This window comes from Amia ocellicauda, chromosome 11 (assembly GCF_036373705.1).
Source record: "Amia ocellicauda isolate fAmiCal2 chromosome 11, fAmiCal2.hap1, whole genome shotgun sequence".
Taxonomy (NCBI): domain Eukaryota; kingdom Metazoa; phylum Chordata; class Actinopteri; order Amiiformes; family Amiidae; genus Amia; species Amia ocellicauda.
Window position 1 is genome coordinate 13,362,235 of NC_089860.1, and position 27,830 is coordinate 13,390,064.

Here is a 27,830-nt window from a genome sequence, read left to right on the forward strand (position 1 = left end):
GGCAATACCTGGTCTTCCCACATTTCTAGTGCTACACAATTACATATAGTAATTAATAATACATTCAAATATTCTAACATTTAGGAATAGATGAAGACCATCTTCGTTAGGGTGCATTTCTGTTGCACACTATTGAAAAGCCTGTTTGCTAAACTAGTGGGACTAGCACATTTAAAATCCTCAAATGATTGTAGAAATCTAGTCACACTTACTTGACATCTACATATAACGTTTCCTACCTCTATAAAAACACCAACAACAGGAAGGGTCATGCGTTTGCCTTCAAATTAAACGGAAGTATGGATCTATATAGGGACTTCGAATATGATTGCTTTTATAGAGTGGTTCAAAAAGAACGCCATATTCTGGGGTTCCACTAGAGGTCCCTACTGAAAAATATCTTGGATTAGCACCAGGATTTGTCTGGCTCCCTGTCTTGCTCCATCTCTGACAGCCCTGGAGTGTAAGCTTGTTGTCTTTAGAACAAGTCAGAGGTACATTGTTGCAGCCATGGAGGTTACTTCCAGACGAGCCTGAGACCCAACCAAACAACCCAATGCAACCTGGGTCATACCTCGGGGATTATCGGCTCACCTCGCCCGGCTTTCCTGATCGGTTTTGTTTTCTATAGCATGTATTAATCTGACCCTGCAGATGAATCGGATCGGTGCGTTATTAGTATTATGATGCCCCCGTATTGCTACAGCCGCGGGTGGGCTATTGTGTAGAGCTGTGCTGTTGATTGATGGTCTTCCATAGTCCCATGTTCGTTTTGGTTGATTGTCCTAGACTTACTGTACACACACTTGGCCTGCCGTGTAGTATCTGATAATACGAGGAGAAGGATGACTAGGAAACATCACCATTTTAAAGTAGCAGAAGTTAGCTGCTGCGTGAAATATTTCTTGTTTGGATTCAACATTATCTTTTGGGTAAGTACTTGTATTCCTGTGAAGTATGTGCATTGATTGCAGTTTGGGGTTAACTTTACATGAAGGGTTGTACGTTTATGACATCGACGTAGAAGGGGGGGGGGGGGTTTCCCTGTGGTGGGAAATTTGGCAAGACATTACAATGAAGGAAGTTGATATGTATTCATAATAATATTGAAGAGATATGTGTGTTCATTGTTTTGAAAAAAAAAAAAAAAAGAAAGAAAGAAATGTGCCTTAACATGTCCTGGTGTTTTTGATGCTGGGATTGTATATTGTCTGGATATAAAGCAGCCAAACAACGAGCGGTGGCTGGCTTAATAAGCAATGTCTTTAATAACATGCTACAATGAAAAGCCATTTTCAGACTCAGATTTGGGGTGCTGATTCCTCCATGCCGGGGGACATGTAATGTACAGCTTAATGCATGAAACAAATCATTTCTTTTCAATCTAGCAAAATAACCAGTGTTTCTATACCACCTGTGTTAGTGTGCTGTAACCTTAACAGTGAACTTTGTAGAGAACTGCTAGTGATCCCTGGCCAACTGGAGACATTAGCAATGGGCAGGCAACTCATTCGGTAGAGAAGTGTTGGATATGAATACATTTAGGCAACCTTTTCCCAGTTTCCCCCCCCCCAAAAAAAATGTGATTCACACTAGCTTTAATTAATATAAATGTGGATGTATAGGAGGATGTTCGTCAGTGCAAGTTATTTTTAGACTAGGGCATCTGTCCTCTTGAATTAATCAACTGGCACAGCCTATAGGAAAAATGGGAAAAAAAAAAAAAAACTAGTTATGTAACACAAGGTATGTGAAAAGTGACAGTTTCTCTGATACAAAAGAATAAATACAATGTATGTGTGTCCCATCCAGCCCATCTGTGAAGTTCCGTGGCAAATTGATGAACTGCTCGTTAAATAAAGTGAATTGGAAATGTGTGACTTTACAGTATTCACACAGTCATAGTTGTGAAATTCATCATTCATAGGATTTCCTAGCACTGCATCATATGGTGATTTTTAGGTCTTTGGGTTTGTTTCCCCTGGAGGTGCTTATATGTTATCTATAGAAACGCCTGGCTTAATTTTGGTGCATCTCGTCCTTATTTAACATTTCATTAAAACAATATGAAATACAAAAAGGTAACAAGTTGTTGAGCAGAAGGATTGCTGCATTGTACCATTCGCTGTCCAGGTGCATCCTATTCGTGTGTGTTTCCCTTAGTGCACAGCAGTTGTTGAAGACTACCCAGCGGTCCGAGCAGTAGGCAGCTCGATTGGTTGGTTGAGGATGGTATCCTCAGCCAACCTTGACCTGTGTTCACCTCCACTCTAAAATAACACGCTGACCGTATTTCGTGAGGTAAAGCCTAGTTTATTGCTTTTTTGGGGTTGAGCACAATGAATGGTCAAGGGAGCATGTTGGCTCAGTTGGACAAGCACCTGTTGATTGACACCAGCTGAGTTCTTGTACTGCTGTCGAATCGCCGCAGGATTTTTTCCTAGTTTTCAACATTTCTCACAGCTCGCGTGCTTTCCATGTCAGTATAATGCTTTATTGGTTCTTGTACAGTTCCTCTTCTTCCACCTCTAGTGAAGACCATTTAACACAGTCAGGAACACTAGTGAATCCTAAACACTGAAACTCTTTCAAGAGAATGGATGTCAATGTCCACATTTTTGCGTACACGACTTTCTTGATCATAAAATGCGGTATCTATACTTGTCTTGTTTGCTCATAGTGCGGTGTTAATGTTGCTCACATTTCTAAACCTGGTCAACCACTCTTGCCCTGTTTTACCCCCAATTAATTTAATTTAATTTCCACTTTTATTTCCATGTCCGCACACAACACCACACTTTGGAGAGAAGCACTGCAGTGGACTGGATACTTGAAATCATATGTAGGCCCACATTTGTAATAATCTGATGCAGCTAAAGAAGTGCAGGATTCCAGTTAATCCCTTTACTGCTCTTAATTTAAGTAATCAATTTGTTTAAATGCCCAGATTAATATTGATTGGAAGTCTTTATTCATTGATCCTTTCAAATTACCTACAAAACATGCAGGTTTGGTCCAAAACCAGGATGGGCGGCCTCAGGTTTATATTGTGTGCTTTGAGGTCTCTATCTGAGAGAAATATAGAGAATCTCCTAACTAGGAATGCCTCAGTTGTAGCTGTACTATACATGGTTGTATAAAGTGACTTATTTGTATTGTATTATTACTAATGGCCTGCTTTATCAAAGTCATTATAATTATTATTACATGTAATTTACTTGCTTTAATAGGATCTAAATTCAAACCTGTGCAGGAAAACATTACTTACCATCCTTACTAAATATTAATGTTGTTATGTATTAAATCTGTCTTGTAACCTGTTGTTCAATGAGCTGTGGGCTGGGGAAATATGGGGCTGTATATAATATAATAATATATGTATGTACTATATATTAAAGGTGCACATTGTTAGCAGCGTTGTCTTTGAAACTAAAAAGTCCAATCATAAAAGATTATCTGCATGTTAAACTTAAACTTGGGCCTAATTGTCTTGATTCCTACAATGGAGACAATCGGTCATCCTATTTCTATCCAAGAAAGCAATGTCTTTGTCTTCGGAGACAGAAGGTTATTGTGCAGTATTTTGAAAAAGAATGTACAGTACGGGCAAATGAAAGGTCTCTGTAGGCGTGTAATAAATTAGAGATTTTCAGTACACTGGTAGCCCTTTTTCCTTCGTTCTTTTCTGGTATAATAAAAGGGTTTTAAACCGCGTTTATACTTCCTTGATAATATATGAGTGGTGACTATGGTTTGCACAGCAGATCTGGTTGCGATGAAAGTAGTATTTATTTTAGAATGGCGGTTCCAAATTGGTAAGAATCCGTCGTTGGGCTCAAGGAGTTCATCTGAAACACTGTTTACTTTGAGTATTTTTTTTGTCTCTGAAGAGCTCTGTGTAACTGTTGTGTGTAGAAAGTGCCACTGAGGGTTGGGACAGAATGAGCTAGCTGGAGAAAAATCAATTGAAATGTCTTAGCGAGCCGACAGAAGAGACCGAGGGAGAATATGGATGGAAATCAGAATGCATTTCTTTCCTTCTCAATACATTCTTATCAGTGTGGTTTCACCCAATGAAAAAAGCACCATGTGACGGATTGATAGGGAAGTGAAGGCTTGGGCTCTGTGGGCACCGGGGGGGCTTTTGTGCTCATCATTTGGTTCTTTTCCTTTTTTATCATCTTTTTTTTCTTTTCAGCAGCACCCTGCTTCACACTTACACTGGGAAAACGCATTAGCCAAAAGCTTCCAGTTCCCATTGAAAATACCAATAGGCTCGTATAAGAAGCTTTGTGTGTAATACATACATTTATGAATGCAGTTTAATGCAAATTCTTAATCTTCTGTATCCCTGAAAGTATTTTCTGCACTTAGTTAATAGGTTCGGCATCATACAATCAACTGTGGAGACAATGTATTTCTTTATCAATATGGCTTGACAAAATAAATGTATTGCAGCTTTGCCTTTGATAAAATGTCAATGTTCTTTTAGTTTTGTGGGGAAGTAAATAAGAAAGGTTTCACCCCAAAGTAGTAGCCTATATTTTACAGAAGTGCAGAATATACTAACAAACAGAAACATTTATCATACAAGGTTAAGTGTTTCAATTACAAAATATAAAAATGTTCTTTTTCTAAAGATTATAAAGCGGCCTTGGAAATAAAAAGGACAGGTTTGTATGGTTCTGATTATCTAAATGAGACATTCCTTATAGGTTAGCTTTTAAATACAAATAAGTTCATAATAAACATGAATTATTTTCTTGCTTAGCCCAAAGGAATGCCTACCCTTTCTCATTATACCAGTACAATAATTGTGATACATGACTTGCAAATTAAATATTACAGGACATTCCTTTGCCCCTACGATTTGGGTTTTCAATATCAAGAAATCAAAAATGCTTTAAATGAGCTATCCAGAGGAACTAGAAAAGGGCAAATCTGTACTGCGGAATTGAAAATGGGAAGCAGGGCTCTGTCACAGTATAATAGGTCACGTTTCAGATACTTAGTCTAGGAATATACAGTACACTAAAGACTTTCAACAGTATTGTGTTAGTTGAGAGATGGTCCTGGAGGATCAAACTCAGGTCTCTAACTCATTGAAAGAGCCAGGGAAGGAGGCCATCATCAGCAGTTAAATTAGGTATTCATTAAATCATTGTAGTTGTTAACTCCGGGTAGAAGAACAAACAGATGCATTGCTTCCCTCGAGGCCCGGGTTTTGAGCACCCCTGTGGCCATCAGTGGTGCAGCTCTAATCTGCTTTTATACACTCCGAAGCAGAGAGTACAAACCCATTAAAAAAGGATCTTCATGTACACTACATTGCCTATTCAAAGTTGCGCATTACATCCAGTATTTGAATTTGCGGATGGAAAAAAACACAAACACTCATTTCACGGCCTCACGTTTTTTTTTTTTATTCAAATAAGTATCAGAACCTTAACAGAGTCATCGGAGAACTCTTCCAATTAGACCTTACTGGAGCTGCAGAGCCTGGTTTAAAAATTGTAAGCGTCTGATGCTGGCTTCTCGCTTAGAAAAGCATGCAGCAAATATTAAAATGAACAACTCTGGGCTTCCACAGAGAGTGTGGAAAATGGGCTCTCGGTATTTCAGTTTCCTGCCATAGTGGAGAATGCCTGAAGAAATGCCATGCGGTCCTCCCTGCACTGTTTGAACAGTACACTCAGCGCTGTTCAGTACATCAGAAGGTTAAGGAGCTCTGCTGTATGAGACTAAGACGTGGCGACTTTAAGGATCTTAGTCCCAAAGACAAGAGCTTTCACTATGCAGGGTTATTTGCCCTCACACAGTTAAGCTCTTGAGACCTGCCCACATGGCTACACATACTCAGCACGTGCGCAAACGCACTACACGCAGTAAACACATTACGGCTGAAAGACATCCACTGGCATGAGGCGTGCATTGAAACAAATAACATTGAGTTATAGTAGAATAACCCATAGCTTGCAAACTCTACTTTGCATTTTGTTTTTCATTTGCCCACACCGAATCTAACTTTAAATCTACCTATTAAGTACAGAGCATGTTATTTGTTTTGTACTACTGCACTATTGTCAAAAACTACAATTTACAAAACTATAGAAATCATAATGTATCGTGTGTGTATATATACGTACATTTTAGATGTTATACACTCCATTTGAGTTCTTCCTAGAATATATAATTCTCAGAAGCCTGTATGCACAATATGTAACTTTTAAATAATATATGTGTATAGATGATCAAAAAACACAGTGCTTAATTATATAATGTTATTATCTATGCAGCCAGCATTGTAGAGTGTGTCATCTGGGGTGAACAGATTTCTGTGTTTATTGGATTAGTAAGGAAAAGCAATGGGTTAACATTTATAGGGAATGGAGACTCGCGGTATTTATAGGTTTCCTGCCTACTCACATAGGATTTGTCCTGATTTGTTATGGTTTGTTATATGATATTCAGCAATGGTAAATTTGATAAGTTCCCATTTCCATGCCCTTGGCAGACCTTTCTTATTTTATTCAGCCAGATTGCGTATTATTATTATTGCATCTTTTAGTGGTAGAGGGACATGTCTGGCATCGAAATGGAGTTTAAGCAAACTATTTTTCGGCTGACCTTAATCACATTACACATTGACGATTTTTTGTTTTCTTTACGGCTTAATCAACCTACTTTCCGTTTCTGAGTAAAAACCAAAGGTTGCATTCCTTCACCTTCTAATCGGTTTGGCTTATTGTAGCTGAATTCCCCTCTGTGTTTCTGTTCTTCACAATTGGCAATATGTAAATATTTCTTTTACCGTCTTTTAGCCCTGGTTTTAACAACAGAAGTTTAACATCCAACCATGAAACAAGAGGCACATGCTTTCCCACGTCGCCCCATTACACACGTATAGATCCAATCCATATAGCTATTTCTTAACACGGCATGTTCAGTTTCTTTCCATTGTACACATTCATCTTCCCACAATATAGAGTCTACTAAACAGATTTGTGACTTGCTTTGAAGTGTTTCTTACAGTATGTTTAGTTCTTGAGCAGAGGAGTTGCTTTTTGCTGGAATGCTAGGCAGCTGTTTAACTCATCCCGTTTCTTTAATGCATGTTTTCTAACACTCTCAAATTCTGTGCCCCAACAGAAAGCCCTGACAGAACCAACATATCTTGAAATGTGAAACTTTGTTGCACTGATTCCCTGTGCTAGTGCTATACTGAGGAGATGATGAAGTGCTGGCTCAGGCCTCTGCAACAGTACCTCAAAGATTGATTACTGTAATTCCTTGTATTGTGGTTTCCCCTGATGTCTGGTTAAATAAGTTTCAACTTGTGCAAATTGCTGCTTCCAGAGAGTGCTTACCTATCCTTGTAGGCAGTTGTTTTTTTTGTTGTTGTTGTTTTTTCTGCTTAGCTGCATTCTCCTGCTTTGCAAACCCCCACATTTGAAATTCAAATCGCTCGCATCCATTTGGAATAGAACTTTCAGTTTCTGAAAAAGGCCTCGATTCCTTTGATCTCGGGAAAACAAATAAAATATGTATACTGTTTATTTAAATCAAATTAAGTTTTACAATAATTATTCTTAAAGATCTCAGTCAAACAGACCAGTTAAAAAATAATAATCTTTATTGGTCTCTCCTTCCCTTAACAGCCTCTTCTTGACTTCATATCACAGGTTAAAGAGGGAACACTAGTTCCCATCAGAGCCTATAGGATTTGTGAGATGGCAGGATTACAATTCGCTATGTGTTCTGTGCACCATCCAACCACATTATCTTGCAACACACACAGAAAAGTGCAGGGCTGCCTTTGGCGAGGATGTTTTTTCCATCAGAAAAGTCCAGTTATATTGAAAATCAATATGTTCCCTGCTAAATGGTTGCCTGAGTGACAGTTCCTGGGTGCTCACTTCCTGTTCAACAGTATTAACACAGATGGGAAGTTCCTTGACTCCCCTCACAGCAGCCGAGCAGCTGCAGTACCTAGCAAAAGCATGAGCAATAGACTGTGTTTGATCCGGTGTTTCCCAGAACAAAGCAAGAGTGTCTCTTTTTACCGCACATCCTCGTAAAGTGTGCATAACTGGAAATGTGGGAGAGCTGCCGCACCCAGTACCTGATTGGATTTGTCCTGAAGTAATTACACAGAGAAGCTGCACAAATTACAACTCGTGTTCTCTCATAAGTAGTCATGATTGCACGACAACATATACCGTGGTGTGGACGTGCGTTAACAATGTGCCGTGCGCTTCTGCTGTTTGATAAAGTATCAAAATTTGCACAGTTGATACAGCATTTTCTGTTGCAGCAAGAGTTGTGAAGATTCAGGAATGAGTGGCAGAAATCAATCAATCAATCGGTTTCAGTTCTGTTTGCTTGTGGGAGCTCGTGGGTTGCTTCACTTTGCCCTGCCTGCCCAGCCCTGTTGATCGAGCGCAGGTCTCTCAGCAGGGGAGCGCTACTCAGCCCTGTCTCCACATGCCCCGAACATCCGCAGGCAGACAGGAAGGCCGAGTGCTGCTTTCACTGCTGTGTCTCTTTAATCTGATTGGATTAGTCTGAGCCAGAGCAATATGGGATTTGTCGCTTTCTAACCCCGTTACCTGACCTGGGCAGATCTGGAACCGTGTGTGCCCTTCGGATGATCTTTATTGCTGTAGAAAACAAAAATGTCGATAAAAGGGTCTGTAACGTTTAATAATGCACTCTGGAATAATTCTTGTCCAGGTGCATTGTTGATTAAGATTCAAATGAGTAAGTGACACTTGCAATCTCTGCTCCAGTGATCAATTTATGATGATCATTCAAGATCAACAAGAAATATATCCTCAAATGTATTTATTTTTTGGCAATCATTTTGGCCACCTTATCCGGTGAAATTTTTTCGTCTACTTGTCCCCCGACTCAGTGACAAATATAAATCTTACTAAATCTAGTTTTAATAAGGTGTTTAGTTTAGTTAGCTGTCAGTTTTAGTTTAGTAACCAAAGAGTTTTCCGCAGAAGGATTTCTATGAAGAGGTAGTGTGTTGCAACAGCTCAGTCCAGTGTGTAATGTGCAAGATGAAGACAAATTCAGTGACCTTAAAAGTCCTTAATTGATGATTAACTGTAAAAAAAAATGTTTTTGCATTCCAGTGCTCCTGTACTTCTCCTGCTGCACGACACTGCTGACCTGTTGGTCAACCTTTTAACTTGTAGTGAGGGGACACTTGCATTACACCAAGGAGCTGCACGCAGTGGGCTTTAAATCACAGCCTAATTGCCATATGATGCAAAGAGTTGAGGGGGTGGAAAACAGGTCACTATGGTAACAAGCTGTAGGAGGTGGGATGATTCTTTTAAACACACACACACACACACACGCGCGCACACACACACACACACACACGCACACACACCGAGGTGGTAGTGGTGTTGGTAGTGGGCGGGCGGCACAAATGTCTTCATAAGAACGCGGTGTCATCACCCAGGCAACCACTGCATTTCACGCTGGCTTCAAACCGAGGCAGCGTCCGGGAAGGCCTGTCCAAAGGTCATAGCAGTGGCTCGAGCAAAGCTTTGGGAACCATGAGGCGCAATTATGTCTTCTTGTGTCGTCCCGTATGTGATTAATGCATGGGCTCAGGCAGGGCCCGGGCTGGATTTCCCAAACAAATGACTCTTCTCTCTGGGATTTTGAAAGAGCAGTACTAAAGAAAGTGGGTGGGGGGGGGGCTGCCACTGAGACTCTGTGATTCTGCCCCTTGAGAAATGTCATTGACCTGTGAGACCGCTGAGAATATCTGGGCCCAATGAGACATGAACGTCTCAGACTGTTTCAATCAACTGAGGTTAGGACGGCACTAGTGTGCAAACTGGAGACAGGAGTCTTATTTTCCAACAAAGTGGAAGCGGAACTTAGAATGGATCGTGAATATGCAGTAATCTGTTGAAGGAGTTTATTTATGTAATTTTAATCCAGATGGAAGTTTCCCAGGCCTTTAGCAAAATGTTGCACTGCGTAAGACATTTGACATTAATAGTGACACTTCTCAATGTACAATACTACAGTAGAGCAGTGAAATACACTATATCCTATCTATACAGATCAATTCTCTGCAGAGATTGCATTTAGTATAGTATATTTAATAGGCTGTATTTTCCTGTTTTCTCTGTTTTAAAGTATATATGTTTTATAGAGTTCTAAAAACAGCAGATGTTCTCATATGGACTGGAGATGTTAATTACAAAACGGATAAATTATATATTGATTTTCTCTGTACCGAATAATAGACTTTTGTTTTACCTTTGGCAAAGAAAAAAGACTGATACAGTAGTAAATGTATAGAACAGGGCACAGCACACAACCCTGTTGATAAATGGGTCTCTGAAAATAAATCCATACTGTAACAAGGTTAGATTAATTGGTACAGTAAGTCATTGCAATATCCTAGAATAACCTTTTGATTAAGACTCAGAATGAATGAAATTAAAAGCATAAAATTGAGTGCAGTGTAATGGGGGAAGCATCTGCTCTGAATGAATGAATCTTGGTATCTTGGTATCAGTTTAGGAGGTATCTCAAATTGTTACTGACTTCCTGATGCTGCTCAAGCCAGTTCAGTACATATATATCAGTACGGTATAATCATGGAAACTCAGGTCAAAGATCCACAGGAAGTATAGCACAGAGAAGAAAGGATCAAAACGGTTTGCTAACTAGTCTCAAAAAAGCAGGAAACACCTGGATATTGCCTTAGGGTCCCAAAGTGTTGCGTTAACAGGAAAGACATACTATCTGGATCTCTTTTTTTTAAAACAACATTTTTTTTCTGAATACTTTAAATATGCTCATTGTTTCCTTGATTTGCCCAGATAAATTATGATTCCTATCTATCACTCTCAAATTCAATATTGCTGTATGTTTCTTTATTATCATCAAACATTACCATATAATTTATGACAATATTGATGTTCATACAGCAATACTTGCAGAATTCCCAGCAGAACTCTTTAATGTATAGCAGCTGAGGTAAGGAACTTATCCATTTATTTAAACATCAAGTATAAAGTGTTTTGCTGCAGCATCTCCTTACAATAAAGGCGGGTGGAAATAAATGGACCGAAATCTGTATTCAGAAATTCCAAAGATTAATCACATGGGCAGTATAATTTAGTCTCCCCTCACATTAGTCTTGATGAAACTTAATGATTTAGACATTGTGAGAGATGAATTCAGGGCCTTGAATTCATTGCAGTTGTATAAAGGTGCAGGCCCTACTGCATAAATCTCTTCCGCGTTTTATGAAGTGAGATAACAAGAAACCGACTGTCTGTGCCAAGTTTCCTTGTGCATTTCTGATGGGACATTGTCTGAATTCAGGCGGATAATGATTGTTTGCAAACATCATGGCAGATCTGTGAAACTGTGTTTGAAAACAGTGGTCATTGGCAACTCCTTTGACAACTGTATCTCTGTCTTAGTTCCTGCTAAGAAATATTTGGTCCCGATTGTGTTCATGGTGATTGACAGCGGTTTCAGATTAGCTGTACAATAATAAAAACATCCCCTCTTGACCAGACGGAACAAACCGCCGGTGTAGTTTGTATGTTGTTTTAGTCTCCAAACTCTGCAGGAAACTGATCTGTATTCATGTTGATAATTAGCAGAGTACGCGAGTTTGGCCCCAGGCTCCAAGTGGTTGCAGTTATTATATGGAAATGGATGGGGAAGTTTCAAAATCCACTTTTCTCTAATTCTTGCAGTGTGCTCTAATTGAAGATTTTGGCATGGCCTGCTCTGTTACGTGTGGCTTCAGTGAATCCTAAATAGTCTGTTTGCTCAACGTTTGAAAATGATATCATGTTTTATGCAGAATGTGAGTTTTTTATTTTCACCTTTTGATTTTTTTATTGTAATTGTCTTTACCCATACAGACCTAGGGACAGGTACTGACTGGTATGAAAAGTTAATTTCCGTTTAGCTGAGCAATTCATGAATAAAGGATATAACTATTCGTTTACACAGTGTCGGCTAAGATAACACATCGTTAGATCACACATGAATGGCTTAGAAGAGAAACTGCAATCTGGGGGTAAAAACCTCTGGCATGTGACGTCTGCTGTGATATCTCGGGTGAAAAATACTAGCAAGAATAGATCTCGGTGACTGCCTGAGAGAGACTTTTAAGATTTTAAGCATGCAAGAATGGGAAGCAGGACAGGAGGGCAGGGCTCGCGTTTGAGTGTGAGTGATCTGGTTCCAACCAAACAGTCCTTAGCATTGTTTCAGAAGCTGGCGTTTGTTACAGGAGTGGGCTGAGGTTGCTTCTAGATAAAGGACCTTCTCATTTTGCATTTAATCTGAATCCAGTGAAAGGAGGTTAAATGTGCACCAAGTGGAAGCCTCACATGATGTAAACATCCAGCTGTAGGAGTAAATTAACTTCTGGCATTTTGAAATTGTTGAAATAACTTCAGAAGGAGCTGCCAAGAGCATTTCTCACTGCACTGCCATCTCTTTCTGCTAATTATGATGTGTACAGCATGCTGGAGTGAAATTAGGCATATTGTAGAGAGAGCATAGTTAATATGTCTGTATACACCGATCAGCCATAACATTATGACCACTGACAGGTGAATTGAATATCACTGATAATCTGGTTATCATGGCACCTGTCAGTGGGTGGGATATATTAGGCAGCAAGTGAACATTTTGTCCTCAAAGTTGATGTGTTAGAAGCAGGAAAAATGGGCAAGCGTAAGGATCTGAGCGACTTTGACAAGGGCCACATTGTGATGGCTAGACGACTGGGTCAGAGCATCTCCAAAACTGCAGCTCTTGTGGGGTGTTCCCGGTCTGCAGTGGTCAGTACCTATCAAAAGTGGTCCAAGGAAGGAAAAGCCGTGAACCGGCGACAGGGTCATGGGCGGCCAAGGCTCATTGATGCACGTGGGGAGCGAAGGCTGGCCCGTGTGGTCTGAACAGACGAGCTACTGTAGCTCAAATTGCTGAAAAGGTGAATGCTGGTTCTGATAGAAAGGTGTCAGAACTCACAGTGCATCGCAGTTTGTTGCGTATGGGGCTGCGTAGCCGCAGACCAGTCAGGGTGCCCATGCTGACCCCTGTCTACTGCCGAAAGCGCCTACAATGGGCACGTGAGCATCAGAACTGGACCACGGAGCAATGGAAGAAGGTGGCCTGGTCTGATGAATCACGAGTTCAAGGTGTTGACTTGGCCTCCAAATTCCCCAGATCTCAATCCAATCGAGCATCTGTGGGATGTGTTGGACAAACAAGTCTGATCCATGGAGGCCTCACCTCGCAACTGACAGGACTTAAAGGATCTGCTGCTAATGTCTTTGTGCCAGATACCACAGCACACCTTCAGAGGTCTAGTGGAGTCCATGCCTTGACAGGTCAGGGCTGTTTTGGTGGCAAAAGGGGGACCTACACAATATTAGGCAGGTGGTCATAATGTTATGGCTGATCGGTGAATGTATAGTTATAAATGCATATGGTCATCTAAAATATTTTCAAAATTAGTTTTTTTGTTGTGCTTTCTTAGGAATAAAAAACAACATTAAACAAAATGTAGTGGTTATTTTTTGTATTGTCAGCTGTGTATGTACTTCACTGCAAGTGAGGATACTCCACCTTAGTTACGTGCAAAACATGTTTAGATAAAAAAAAAAATTGTTAAAGCAGGATAAGCCTCCAAGTCTTGTTCTTGAACAAAATTGCACAAACTTGAACAGCGTGCATGATGTGTAGATATCGGGAAGCCTTTAGTTTCCAGTGCAGTCTAAAACTAAAACTCCATTGCTGTACCTGAGACCAGTAAAGACAAGTGTGGCTTTTATATAAATTCTGATGTGAACTTCCTAAGGTTAAATGGCATTGTATACAACCTGCTGAAGAACTATTAAGAGGAAGCGGTTTCCTAAAACAAATGAATGTGCATTATTACATAAGCTATTATTTTCCCCAGTTATCTGGAAGGAGCAACAGATACAAAGACGGTTCCAGAGAAGCTTATTTTCATGTTAATGTACTGCCATCTGATGCATTGGTGATTGATGACAGATCGGACTGTCGAATCACAGTATCCCATAATACAAAACAAAGGTTTTTCTCTTTCACCAAAACAAATGCGTTTCCAGTTACAAAACGCAAGCCGTATTTTATAATACGACACGGTAATTGATAGAATGTTACTTTGCTTTTACACTCCCTGCCTTGTAAGTTGGTAAAGCGTGATAACTTGTCCTCCAGCGCTTTAATACATTTATGAGTGGCCTGTTTGGTTGAGTTCTTCTGTCTTTTTCTCCTGCAGTTGCTGGGAGCTGCGTTCCTGGGCATTGGACTGTGGGCATGGGCAGAAAAGGCAAGTACACAAGCGCAAAAGTATTTCTGACATTCTTCACGTTTTTAGCTAGTCTGTTATGAAACCATGGCAATAAAATATATTGTTTACAGTAGGTATTTCTTTTTTCCCTCTCTCTCTCTCCATCTCCAAACTAATGCAACACCCGCCTTTGGCATATTCATTTTCTACTGGGTGTACCTTGTTCTTGTTTTCACAGTTTAAAATCTCATGCCAAGCATTCCTTTACTCCCAGAGTCAAGACATGGGTGGCTGAACAAATCAAGTCCCTGTTTTAACTCTGACTCATCTCTAGCATCTCAAACCATAATTTCATGTGTATATATTAAGATTAGTTGGTTTTCAAACCAGGAAGCGCTAATCTGAGCCATGCATTGTTGGAATCCAACGACTGGCATTGCCACATTGTAATGCACTCACTATATCAACAGCATTATATTTGACTATTAACTATTGACAGCGCTTCCTTCACTAGTAACTTGTTAATACTAGTTTTGGAAAATTCCTAGAAATGGGTTCAGAGATTTGCATAATCACAGCATCACTTATTGTGTCCGTAACAAACAGTATTTCTGTAGCTATATCTTGTAGCTGTTGTGCTATAAAATATACACATTCGGGTTATAGAAATTCAGTAGATTTAAGAAAATGAATGGGAAGTTTGTAATTGTTTTAGTTGGATTAAGCATTTTAAACTGGTATTTGATGGTTTCCTCTCAAATCTTATTTTCAGAATGATCCAGTTGAATGCAAAATTTCAATAGCCACCATGATGTGCAAATAAAAGTAGAATATTTCACAGGAAGCCAGGAGGCCATACACTTTATGCAGCTCATCTAGCTAGATATCGATCCAAGGACATTGTCAAGCTGTTTCATGACAGTTCCATAGCCGTGCGAATAAAACAATGTTAACTTTCTACTTTTTTTTCTCTCTTGCCTGTAGGGAGTGTTGTCAAATATCTCTTCAATTACAGACCTGGGAGGATTTGACCCAGTGTGGCTATTTATAGTGGTTGGAGGGGTGATGTTCATTCTAGGATTTGCTGGCTGTATCGGCGCTCTTAGAGAAAACACATTCCTCCTCAAATTTGTAAGATTTTACCTTTTTTTGTCTTCTAAATCTTAAAATGTAAAAGTGAATATGCCTGTTATATGTAAGGTATTTTAATATTTCTTTGTGTATATAAATGTGTGTGTGTGTACATTTCAGCTTTTCAAACCAGAACTTCTTCGATAGGCATAGTAAGTAAAGTAGACAGCACACGCCTTTGGGAACAGTTTGATAAATTTGAATAAATATTGTTTGAGTCATTAAACAAAAAAATAAGAATTGTTTGTGTGTTCTTTTTAATTCATGCATTCAAAATTAAATTTAGTTATAATGTAAAAGTGACTTCTTCACTCTTCACTTGTCAACTGAAATACTATGTATAATGTCACCGCATTTGCATTTGCCAGACAGAAAATGGGCAGTTTAAATTTAAATTCAATATACAGAGTCCATAAAGCCAATCACAGTTTGATATTGAAATCATAAACTGTATAGTTATGTACCTAATTTTATACACATTTGAATTTAAACTGAAGAAGGCTATGCAAATCAGTATTAATGGCCTTGAAAGACATATGTAAATGGTAGTTTTTATCCTTTTATTTCTAAATAAAACAAATCGATGAATCACTGGTTGTCCTTAACTCCTGACATAGTTAAGAGTACTTGTATATTTATTTTATATTGCATCTTACTCTCCTTGGTATCTCCTCTTGATAAAAACAAAGATCCTCCTTTTATGTCAACAAATCTAAAAAAGAAATCCTGCCTCAGGTGTATGGTTCTTCATTTCGAATGTCTTGAGTGTGTCTGAATACTAAATCAAAATGAATTGCTGTACAAATGTTCTCAGTCTGTGTGAGAAACCATTGTTGGTCGATGCAGGTGCAAACTGAGCGCTGATACCACAGATGCTGCTAATAGATTTTCAGTTTCAGCTATACAATTCCTCGGTGATACTGACTCAAAGCAATCTAAGCCTGTCTCAGACCAAGAAAATGATTTATGACCAGAATGATATAGATAGCCTTATTGCCTGAAGTGTTTACAGTAAACACATTACAAGTCTAACAGATGGGACACACACACCTCACAATTTAGCTTAAAGATTAACACAAAATTCAGCCTATTTTGTGTTTACAAGGATAACAGATGCATGTCTACATATTTTTGCCCTGCTTTGTTTTGTGCTCATGTCAGCCTTATCTCAGTACTTAAAATAAATCCACTGTATATTAAGATACCTGGAATTCTACTTGTTTTTTAAATGTATATATTTATCACATTATGAACCACAAGATATGTTTTGTATTGGTGCTTGAAAAAGTAACCTTAACCAATGCAACATTATAGGAGGCCTCATTTGTTTTATGTGAGAAGGCTGTAAATTATTCATTTTCCAGCTAATAATATGCAATATGAAATGCATCGTTCTATCACCTTTGTAACCCTATGCAGGTTTAATACTGTAGTCTGGAACAGACTGGAACAGATTCATGCTTTCAGACCTGCCTTTTGACATTGTAGCTTTGAACTGTGTCTATGCAGCTGTCATTATGCAAATAGATTTCTTCTAAATGATTCACGCATCATTTGTTTTAGAAATATTCTCAAGATAAAGAGTATTTTGTTCATTTTCTATGCAATTATTTCTAAAATAACTGTGTATAAAAAGAATGAATAAGAAAAACATCTCCTTTTTTCACTGAAGATTTCTCTTTCCAGAATGATGTCTAAACCTTGCTTTCTATCTCTTGTTTGTTTCTTTGTTTGTGTGTGTTTCTTTCAGTTCTCTGTATTTTTAGGTCTTATTTTCTTCCTGGAGTTAACAGCTGGGATCCTAGCTTTCGTGTTCAAGGACTGGATCAAGGACCAGCTGAACTTCTTCATTAATAACAATGTCAAGGCTTATCGCGATGACATTGACCTTCAAAACCTCATAGATTTTGCCCAAGAATATGTGAGTTAACAAAATGTGTTATAAAACAGACAAAAAGAGTGTGTCAGTGCCACTACATAAGGAGACATAGATTTACAATCTTTGTCTTGATATTGGAGCACAGATTTGGGAACAATTCTCGATTGTTGTCCAGCACTTTTCATCCACCTTTGTTTGAGGATCTTAAATTAGCCAGTAAGTCTGGAGGGGGTTTATTTGTCTTACTGTTGGGATCTGTCTAAACTGTGCAATTAACCCAGCCACTGTGGAGAAATGTGCTTGGCTGGCTAAAAAAAAAAAGCTGAACGAACAGTTTCATGGCAGCGATTAACCTGATTTTTAGATATTATTATTATTATTATTATTATTAATTGTTATATTGAATATCGAAATACCAGTTTGTACACTCTTCAAAAAGGGGAAGTTTTATATCTCCAATTCCTTGGGTTGGTCCAGTGCATTTGGGAAGCAGATATGACATTTTTTAACTGCAGGTTGTGCGCACACAGTTTGATAAATAAATAAATACAGGATGTTATGTTCCAAGAACTGGAGAAATGCATGTTCCGAGGACGACTTTGTTTGTGGTTTGTGAAGAGGCCTGATTAGGAGTTCAATTCTGAACAGAAAGATCCCTTGTGGTGTTCTTTTGGAAACACTGATATGGGAACTGAACTGAGTAGAAAAAATACCTTTCATTTAGAGAATCACCAAAACACACACACACACACCTACATACTACTCCGAACAAAAGTGGAAGTTATTCCCTGCCTGGTAATTTGCAGGAAGTGATCGTTTTCGTTGGAGGAACTACTTGTTATACTGTTATGCATCATCCAGGTAGCATTGTGTTTTTGAGGATGTTTATCGTGAGCTCTTACAGTAGGTTGCAGAAAATGGAGTATAGTGTAGTGACAGTACTATAGTAGACTAGTGTATTCATTAAATCGTGCAACTCTTGTAACTCATTTTGCAGACTAACCCCCAAACGGCCAATATTAATATGGGATATAAAGTAGGTCACATCTTAAGATCGCTGAAGACCGTTCCCAGGGTTTGATAAACCATCTGTAGCTATAGTGTAATCAGTTTATGCAATTGCGTCTTTGCTGCCTTCTTTGTTTGGCACAACTGTCCAGTTGTCTTCCTTGTTTAACACGCATGTCCTTGCAGTGGTCTTGCTGTGGTGCACATGGTCCAAACGACTGGAACCTGAATATTTACTTCAACTGCACTGAGCTGAACCCGAGCCGAGAGCGCTGTGGGGTCCCCTTCTCCTGCTGCCTCAAAGACCCAGCGGTAAGAGCATGGCTTTACTCCTCCAGCGGACCGCGTCTCCTTCTGGTCTTCTGTTCAGATTTGGTTTACTTGATTTGTTCTGTTCAAAAACTGGTCGATTTGTTTCTAGTAATCTTCCAAACTCATGAAGGGCAAAATGTACTTTTCGTTGCAGCCCTAGAATAAAAACTTCAGAAGGAACCATAGCCTTCTACCACCACTGAAACCCTGGCCTAGAACTTTGTGCTCTGTTGAAACATCTCACCAGGATGGACGTTACTTCTAGTAAATGTGCTCTGTTTCTTTTCCCTCTTCGTGTAGGAGGATGTACTTAACACACAGTGTGGCTACGATGTGCGGCTTCAAGGAGTAAGTACTAATTACTTTATTCTTAAACATATAGTCTTGGTGTAAGGCTGATACAGTAGGTCTCTGAACGCTTAAGATTTTGAAGCCCATTAGCCACTGGTAATTTGACAGATTTTAGTTTTTAGTTTTTTCTTCTGTCTTCTCAAGCTGCTGAGCTTTTTTTGTTTCTTGTTTTTCCTAGTGGTGTGTTGGCCTGGCTCCATGTTAATCAGAGTGGGTTTGTGGAAATTATCCATATTTCTGACAGGCGAGACAGTTAGTTTAAATAATTAAAGGGGCACTTTCTCAAGAAAGCTGGTTCGGATCCTTCCAGAGGAGCACGCATTGTGAGTTAGTCAGGGCCAGGAGAGGAGGCTGGATTTGAGTCCAATGTGTTTGTTATCAGCATTTATATGTGTGAGCAAATGGGCTGCTTCGCTGTGTCATCTCATTCTAAGTTTTAATCTTTATTTTTTTTAAAGGATGACTCCAAAGATATATTTTCATTGGCAAACAGTGTGTAGGGTATATGGTTCCATTTCAGTAGTGGTCTGGAACATAGATTATGTATGTGCAGGCCTGTATATGCAATTTATGAACATTATGCAAACTGAAAATGACAGATGAGGCCCCTCTCAGAAATGGGTTGTGCTGGCAAACTTCCAGTCCATCACCAGGAAGAGGCTGTGCAGAACAGGGTTTTTCAATTTACTGTCAGTAAAACACTGCATAATCATTTATGTGCGAGCTAAGGTATGGGCTGCGGTTTAGTGGATCTTTGATTGGGGTAGTAATATTTTACCGTTCCTGTTTTTAAAACCATCAGCAGAACATGCTAAAGCCTTATATTCGAATCAGTGGTGTTTGGTGTTGTGTGGGTGTTCTCTCTTGGCCTTCACACTGCTCTTTATCAACAGGGCGAATGGAGTCACATGCCAATGCATGGTGATGTACATCATATAGCGTTTCTTTTCCACCCTTGCCCCTAAGTGGTGGACCAACCTTCCCACTGAGATCAGGGCCGCACCTGTAATACATGAGTCTGAGCACTCTTGCAGTAAAACAATAAACGTGCAAAACAGCAACGTCTCCTCTCCTGACCCCTCCCTTTAGCACATGTGTACGACTTATCTGTATTATGTCTGCCCTGGTTAGCTCATCGTACTTGTATGCTTATTGTATGTTGTATTGATTTTGCTACTGCACTTTTGTAATGCTTTAAAATAATTCCTGTGTAAACTCCTGTCGTCCTGGATACGGGCATCTGCTAACAAATAAAATAATAATAATAATGGACCCTCTTCAAGTGACTGGTACCAGCCCAGTTACTCTGTGCCTTGTTTGGCATGATCAACGCACATTTATAACTCCTTATGAATTATACTAAAAAGTGCACGACATGTGTAATCAAACAAAGACACAGATTTATTTAATGAATATATTTCTGGAGGGTTTTTGATTATCAGAGATGGTTACATAGAGTACGAGTTTCCAGAACATCCCCAGTGGGTTCAAAACAAATTGGGAAATGATTGCATTTTGTTTTTAGCTTAATTATATGGTTGTTTCGTTTAGAATCGTTAATTAAGTTCCCTTTTTAGTCGGCTGTGAAAGTCTGAGCTTGTCCTTTGGGATTTCATCGTGGTATAATTCCTCTGTGATTTTGCGTAGGTCTGGTTACAAGTCACAGCAGATAGACAGGAGTGTAGGTAGGCGTGATCAGCCATTGTTTTGCACTTGTTTGTGTGTCTGTGTTTGCCAAGGTATTTGTGACTTAGCCTGGAGCAGGCGATGTCATCTTTTAACCCCTTGCAGGCACAGTCTCTCAGATCTGGGATATGAGTAAATATTTAATCTAAGCTGACGAGCAAACCAGCTGAAGAAAGCATCATCTATGCACATTTTTTATTTTGCCCTCTTCACATGCAACGATGGGAACTGTTACAAGTGAGCAAATATCCTATCTACATAAGGAGTACATGAAAATGTTGTTTATTCTAGTTTTTACTTTTAAAAACCCGATGTCCTGAAATCCAAACCCTTTCTCCATATGTGAAATGCATGATCTCATGTGTTTAAACATAGCACAGCAAGTTATTAAACATGTTCATATATTAACGTGTGAATTTTAGGCCGTCTTTGAATATTCCACCATTCTTGAGTAAAGTGTGTTGGGCTCAAGAATAATAGGCCTTTTCAGAGTACAGGGAGGGGTCATTCTTAAACAAAATACAAAACCACCTTTCAGCCCCAGAGTCATATTTGCGTTCTGGAACTAGGGTGGTTCTCGTAATGTGCTACCGAGCCACTTTCCCTCGCAGACCACAGAGCGGCCGGGATTTGAATAGCCAAACCCTTTTTGTTTGTTACTGGAAGAAACAAAAGACTCCTTCTGTCTGTGTCTGCGCAAACAAAGAAGCGTCTCTGGGGGGGTTCTGTTTTTTGCTACTTAATCTCCCTCCCCCTCCCAGCAGCATAGTCCTTCCAGCTTCCTGTAAATTGCATGCTGTTTTTTTCAGCCTTTTTAATGTTCGTCAATAACTTCGGATGCGTCCTCGTGAAATATCTCGTTCCAACAAGAATTAGCTGCTGTAGCGCATGGTTGGCTAGGTTTCTTTGTAACGGTCACAAAAGAATCAGTCTAGCCACTCACATGTTGATATTTGTGTGCCTTTTTTCTCTTTTCCCCCCAGGATGTTTCAGCTCATTTAAAGAAAGACCTTAGATATTTCAGATTGCTTGACCAGGTGTATCTCCCTACAAGTATTTTGTATCAGTTTCTCTTCGTTGCCACAATAGAGTTGATTTCACACAACAGTGCTTACTGCGGCATTGGGACCAACTTTTATTTATTTATTGATTTAGTTGTTTCGCACGCAAAAACAAAGTGACAAAGTAAGCCAAATAATAAAAAAAAAACTGGATAAAATGTGCAGGGTGAGGTTGGAAACGCAAAAGGGCTTCTAATATAACCACACCTAAAAGAATTAATAAACAGTATATGTTACAGATAATAATAATTAAAAAACAGACAAAAGGCTGTGTATTCATGCGTGTGTGTGCGTAACGTGTACTACATGGCGGAGTCGACCACAAGACTATCCCCGTTGCTGCGTCAAACAAAAGTAGCACTACACATTCATTTTGTGTTCTTATCTTTTTTTAATTTTTTTTCTTACAGGATATGGAACAGCAGAAATACATTTATACCAAGGGCTGTGTGGGACAATTTGAAAAGTGGCTCCAAGACAATTTAATAGTTGTAGCTGGCATCTTTGTTGGAATTGCACTACTACAGGTGAGGAGAGGTTTGGTTTGGCTTGGTTTTGTATGGAATTGTCCTTGGATTAAAATGCCCAAGAGAAGCAGAATTCCCTGTATCAAAATCAAGTGTGCTTCAGTGATTTTCAGTGTGTGACTCTTTTCAGACAACCCTCTTGTCAAAGGCATTGTGCCTCTTTTAAGACCGCCCTCTGGTGGTGGTATTTCATATATGCACATTTGTCTTTTTTTTTTTTTTTGTATTCATAATTTAAATTAAAAAATAATTTTATTTGTATTCAGTGTAACTGTAAGAAAACTTTCTAACATAGTATTTCTTGTTCTTAAACTGTCTGTCTTCAAGTTTTAAGGTTGAAGTAACCCACATCTTCATCATTTTTCCCCATACTATTTACAAAATAAGATCAGTTTAGTAGAATTGAATTAGACATTTACACTCTTTAAAAGATTGTTGTTTTTTACTTCAGCTGTCTTGTTAGTTGTTTTAGTCCACCAGTTATACGTGCTGATGCCATTGACTTAAAACTAATTTTAATATAATTTATGAAAACTGCTTTTTAGGTTCTCTCTCTCTCATTTGTTTTCTTTTAAATGTGTATTTAATACTGTTTGCCCTTATACTTATTAATAGAATCATATTTTTGTATTGAATATTATTTACAATCTTGCCCTCATGCCTTTTTAGATCTTCGGAATCTGCCTGGCACAAAACCTGGTGAGCGACATTAAAGCAGTAAAGGCAAACTGGTGACGCCAGGCCCTGAAGACATGACAGTGGCAAGAAACAGTCCAACTCCCGGCCTCCCCTGCCAAGCAGCTGTAAACTGGACTAATGCATGGAGCAGTGTTTGCAGCAGCGTGGGGGGGTTAGGGGTCTTGAAACGTGGATTCCTGTGGATTGATCTGTTTTTTTTTTTCCCCTTTTGAGTGATTTTGCAGAAGATCATAAGTGAGCGATCACAGAGCACACACTCCTGAGAGAAGGTTAAAATATTTACCCTAGAGCACAGGGAGAAAAAATACCAGTTTGGAGACTGCCATTCTTTATTATTATTGTTATAATAATGATAATGATAAAAAAATAAAATAATAAGAGTAACGACAACAGCGGATCAGATTAATAGTGTCTGCCATTCCAAGCAGAACCTTTTGTTCAGTTTTGAGTTTGCGTTGCTCGCCTCCCCCTCTTTAATTTTTTGGTCTTCACCACTCAAGCCCTTCCATCCTGAATTGATAGGCTGACAGAAATCAGTTAGCTCGGATTTCAGTTTTGATTCTGGCTGCGGGTCCCTATTGAGTTCAATATCCATCGTTTGGTGGACGTAACGTCGGAGGAGTGAGAACGACGGAGGATGCGATCTGTCAACAAACTCTCTGGGGATCTTAGATTCAAACTGACCAGCTGATGGGTTGAAACCTTGTGCGTCGTAAGAGTGGCCGAGTAAATATAAAACCAGTGTTCAGAATCCTATTAACCATTTTAAACCTGGAACCATCTGTTTCTCTTTTATCCTTTTATTATGATAATCTAGTTGTTTTCAATGCTGTCTGTTTATTTTTGTATGTTTTTTTAAGCCACTAAAAGGAAGGCGTTTATCTGTGTAATACTTAGTACTTCTGGCCTTATAGGCAGGACGTTTAAGTTCATTATTACTAGGCATTAGTTAGCATTATTTTATTTTGGGGAAATTTCAGAAGCCAACATTTATGTTCTCAACAATATGTATGTTCTATTAACCTTGTCTTAACTTTTTTCCTCACTTTCCTTTTGCTGTTTCTCTAAAATCTGGTAGAAAGACAGAGGAGTAGATTGTGGTGATTGTAATCACTCAACCATGAGTGCGTTGCGGGTATAGTCAATATAATGCACCTTTGGGATGATCACTGCATTCTACTATTACACGGTAGATCTGTTGCTTCACACTTGTCTGTAAAAACAGTTGTGACCAATACTGAGATATATTTGTAATTTGTAGACGAGAGACTTTCTCTCACAGTGTTGAAGCTGTGCCAGTGCCTCCCATTACCTGGAAATGTCAAGGGCTGCAGTTTCCTCGACAGGGACTAAACACCCTGGTGAAACAAGCCAACCCTTTATAGTAATGTTAAGCCCTAGGAAAAGAAAAACGAACATGCTCGAAATTGCTCAGCCATTCTAACTCCAAAAGACAGGGTTGATTGTATTTTGGCAATGGCCACTCCATCTTTTTCTTTTCTTTTTTAGTACATTCTGCTTGAAAAGAACACTGCTATCCTTTGTTTGTAATGTGTTGAATTGGGCAATGATGTTTTTTTTTTATTTACACGCAAGTACATTCCTGTCAGAAATGACAGTAAAAAGCTTCTATGTACCTGCAGTCTAACATGCTATTTTCTCCTTGTTCTGTTCTTCACCTTCAGCTTACGTGTCTTACTAAGGCATTATATATAATCTAAGTTCAATATCTCAGAAATGAGGTCAGTGGTTCTTTGCCACTGATATGCGAGTGCCAACACTTTGCCTCCTGTAGTGCCAACAAACTGTCTTAAATCACAAGTGGCATCATAACACAGGAAACTATATAGACATTTTTATTTAAAGATAAATATATTGTGGCTTCCAGTGGAAGATATTATTTTTTTCAAATGCCGTCTCTTTAAGATCATTTTCTAAGCCTTTGCATTCCATCCTTTCTGACAGAAGTCACTAACTGCTCCTTCAGTGGTGATATATATTTTGGGGGAAATGGAGAAGACTACATGTTGGCATGTTAATGAGTGCTTGCAATAGTCTGGAGAAATATCATGCATGTTAGAGTCTTAAGTGTAGGGTCTGATGAAAACTCAGCTCAACTGCCTCTCACAGACATGTATGTAGATGTCTGTGTGCAAAATAGTCTACATTCGGTGAATTTCAACACAAAAGCTACAGCACTTCTACCTGTGTGCGAACTGCCTAACGTTCTTTAGTCACATATTATTATTATTATATTTATCAAACTTCCAGACTGTTTAATTTCTACCCATTTTTGCTGACACAGTTGAAACAAGTGCTGGATAGAAATATAGTGCGGCCCAGAATTTAAATGAATAGCATTTTTTTAAATATGCAATTGTCATGCGTCTTCCCATTCAGACCCATGACATCCTGTCCTTGCATTTCTCTACGACTGAGGAGCTTCCCTGGCAGTTTCTCTGCATCTCCATGTTGAACTTGTACCATTCTTGGTACAGAAATACTGGCCATAATCTGTTTTTCTCATAGTGTGTGTGTGTGCGATTTAGTACAATCTCGCTTTCCTTACATTGTACTCCATTCCTGTCGAATTGTCTCGCACATACAGGTCAGCACCTTGATTATATAAAAGTACCTTAATGCCCTCCGCATCCTTTACATTTTATTTTATTTCAAACAAGAGCTATCTTTTTTAATTTAGATTGTGCTTGTTGTTTAGTTGGACTGCCTGGTAAGTGAATTTCGGCTTGGAACAAACTAATAAAGCCCACTGATGGGCCCGATATCTCAAAATAGATTGCCATAATTAATTAAATTCTCTACAGATGTCTTTAAGGTAAAAAGGGAAGGTCTCTGGCTTATTGCGGCTGTCTATGAAGAAGCAATAATTGTAAGCAGATGAGTTGGAGCGATTCCCGTCGTTTGAAACCGTTGTTAAAGCATTGTAAGATATCGGCACTTGTTGTTTTGGTCTTGATTCCGGTGTCTTCAGTGTAGTATCACTGAATAAGACACGTTTTGTCTTTTAGACTTTTTGCCATTTTTATTTAACTTTTTTAATAAAGTTTCTCACGTTTAATTGTACATTGTCTTATTTTAGTACATGTTGCAGGGAGTACTACATCAATGCAAATGTTGTAATTGTAGGTCAACATGTATATGATTTAGCCTTTTGTTCTCCGTGATACTTAAATCCGCATCTGGCAGTGTGTCTTTGGCGATAAATTGGGACCTATTCTAAACTGAGTAATCACAAACAATAGACCAAGAAAATAAATCATTGTGTTCGCAAGCTGTCAAAATGTCTGCACTTGTATGAACCCGTGACTCTACCTCAAGACAGAAAACAAAGTCTTAAAAAAAAAAAAAAAAAGACAGGATTTTTATTACCTCCTGTTTCTTTGTGTACCGCAGAACATCAGACTTACCAATTTACATTTCTGTGCTGGGTGATGAAGAGAATCTGTTATGACTGCAGAATCCTGTCAGTCTAGTGCATATTTTATTTTCTCCAAATATCTGTTATGTTGCAGTCTCTATTCACTTGACTTTGCGCTCTGATTCAGCACAGCACATGGCAACAGCAGAATTATTCCAGTGACTTACAGCCATTAGGTCATGAAGGGAATTCTGATTGTTCAACCACTTGGAAGATATTCTTTAAATATTTATATGCCAGAGCAGTTATAAAGAATAGAGATGGACCGAAAATATAGCCATCAATGAAGACATTGTTGGCAGCATCTACCTTCAGAATTCTAATTTAGCATTCTTTTATTCGTTTTGATTGTTTGGATTCCATGTTGATCTGATCGATTTCACGTCCCTTTGTAGATCTGTCCTTCTCTTGTCCAGTAACTTGAAGGGGGAGAGGTGGGATATCTAGCTTTTACACTTTCCACAAAAAATCAATCCACAGTGGCGTTCCATTATTTCTAATCGCTATCATGATGCTGGCTGGCATATTCCATGCTCCCCAGATTACAATACTAATATCTGGGTCTTTGTATTTGTGTACCATTCGTGAATCGCAACCAACCACATATTTTAGTACTCCAAAATGTAAGAGCATATTTATATTTTTAAGTAAAGGACAGTACATGTTATTTTCTCATAGTATATATTCTTTTTTGTTTGTTTCGTTTTTGGTGTCCACCCTGTCATTGTTTGTTTGTTAGTGTGCTTTCAACCTCACTGAATAGGATTGAACTGTTTGTTTTCTGTATTTTCATTTTATTGTTTTAACCTGACAAACAAAAGCTATTGTCTGTGCACAGGCTCAGTACATGTGAAGCTCAGTTATCATTAGGGTATACACTAGTTACTGTATAAAACCATCCTCCCTTTACTTTTTTAAAGGGGGCAGGGTTCCTATTTTGTTCAAATCATGAGCTGCATGAGGCCCCAGTGAAATTACCGCAGTTGGGCTCCTATGTTTTGTGATGTAATATTACTAATCCAGTACAATTAAACATAATACACTGTTACACTTCAGTCTTACATTTGTGTTTTTAAACCTGGTCTCTTGAGGGTGCTGAGGTTACTGCTCCCCCACTCACTACTTTGAATGATCTGTGATGCAGTATTACAAGGTCCTTATCCATTAGTCATTCAAGGAGAAACAAACGTGAAAGAAAAAAAAAAATCACTGTCATTTTTATTTTCCAAGTAGTAAACGTTAACAATGTTGAATTGTTTACAAGTTTGATTCCTAAAACAATTTGTTAGAACTACTAGTTTTGATGAAAATAAATAAAAAGACATTGATTGTTGGACATGGTCTGTTACACTGTATATTGTCTTATAAATATGCTTCTTTTTCATATTGAATAAAATGATTT

General features: G+C 38.8%; 1 protein-coding gene across 1 annotated transcript; it reads left to right on the forward strand.

The window, feature by feature from the left end:
- Positions 1 to 461: 461 nt before the first annotated feature.
- Positions 462 to 27,830, forward strand: tspan17 (tetraspanin 17). Its single transcript, XM_066716595.1, has 8 exons — positions 462 to 932; positions 14,324 to 14,374; positions 15,320 to 15,466; positions 17,217 to 17,387; positions 18,540 to 18,665; positions 18,966 to 19,013; positions 22,174 to 22,290; positions 22,960 to 27,830. The coding sequence occupies exons 1-8, from the start codon at positions 846 to 848 to the stop codon at positions 23,023 to 23,025; spliced, it is 813 nt and encodes a 270-aa protein (XP_066572692.1). The 5' UTR covers positions 462 to 845; the 3' UTR covers positions 23,026 to 27,830.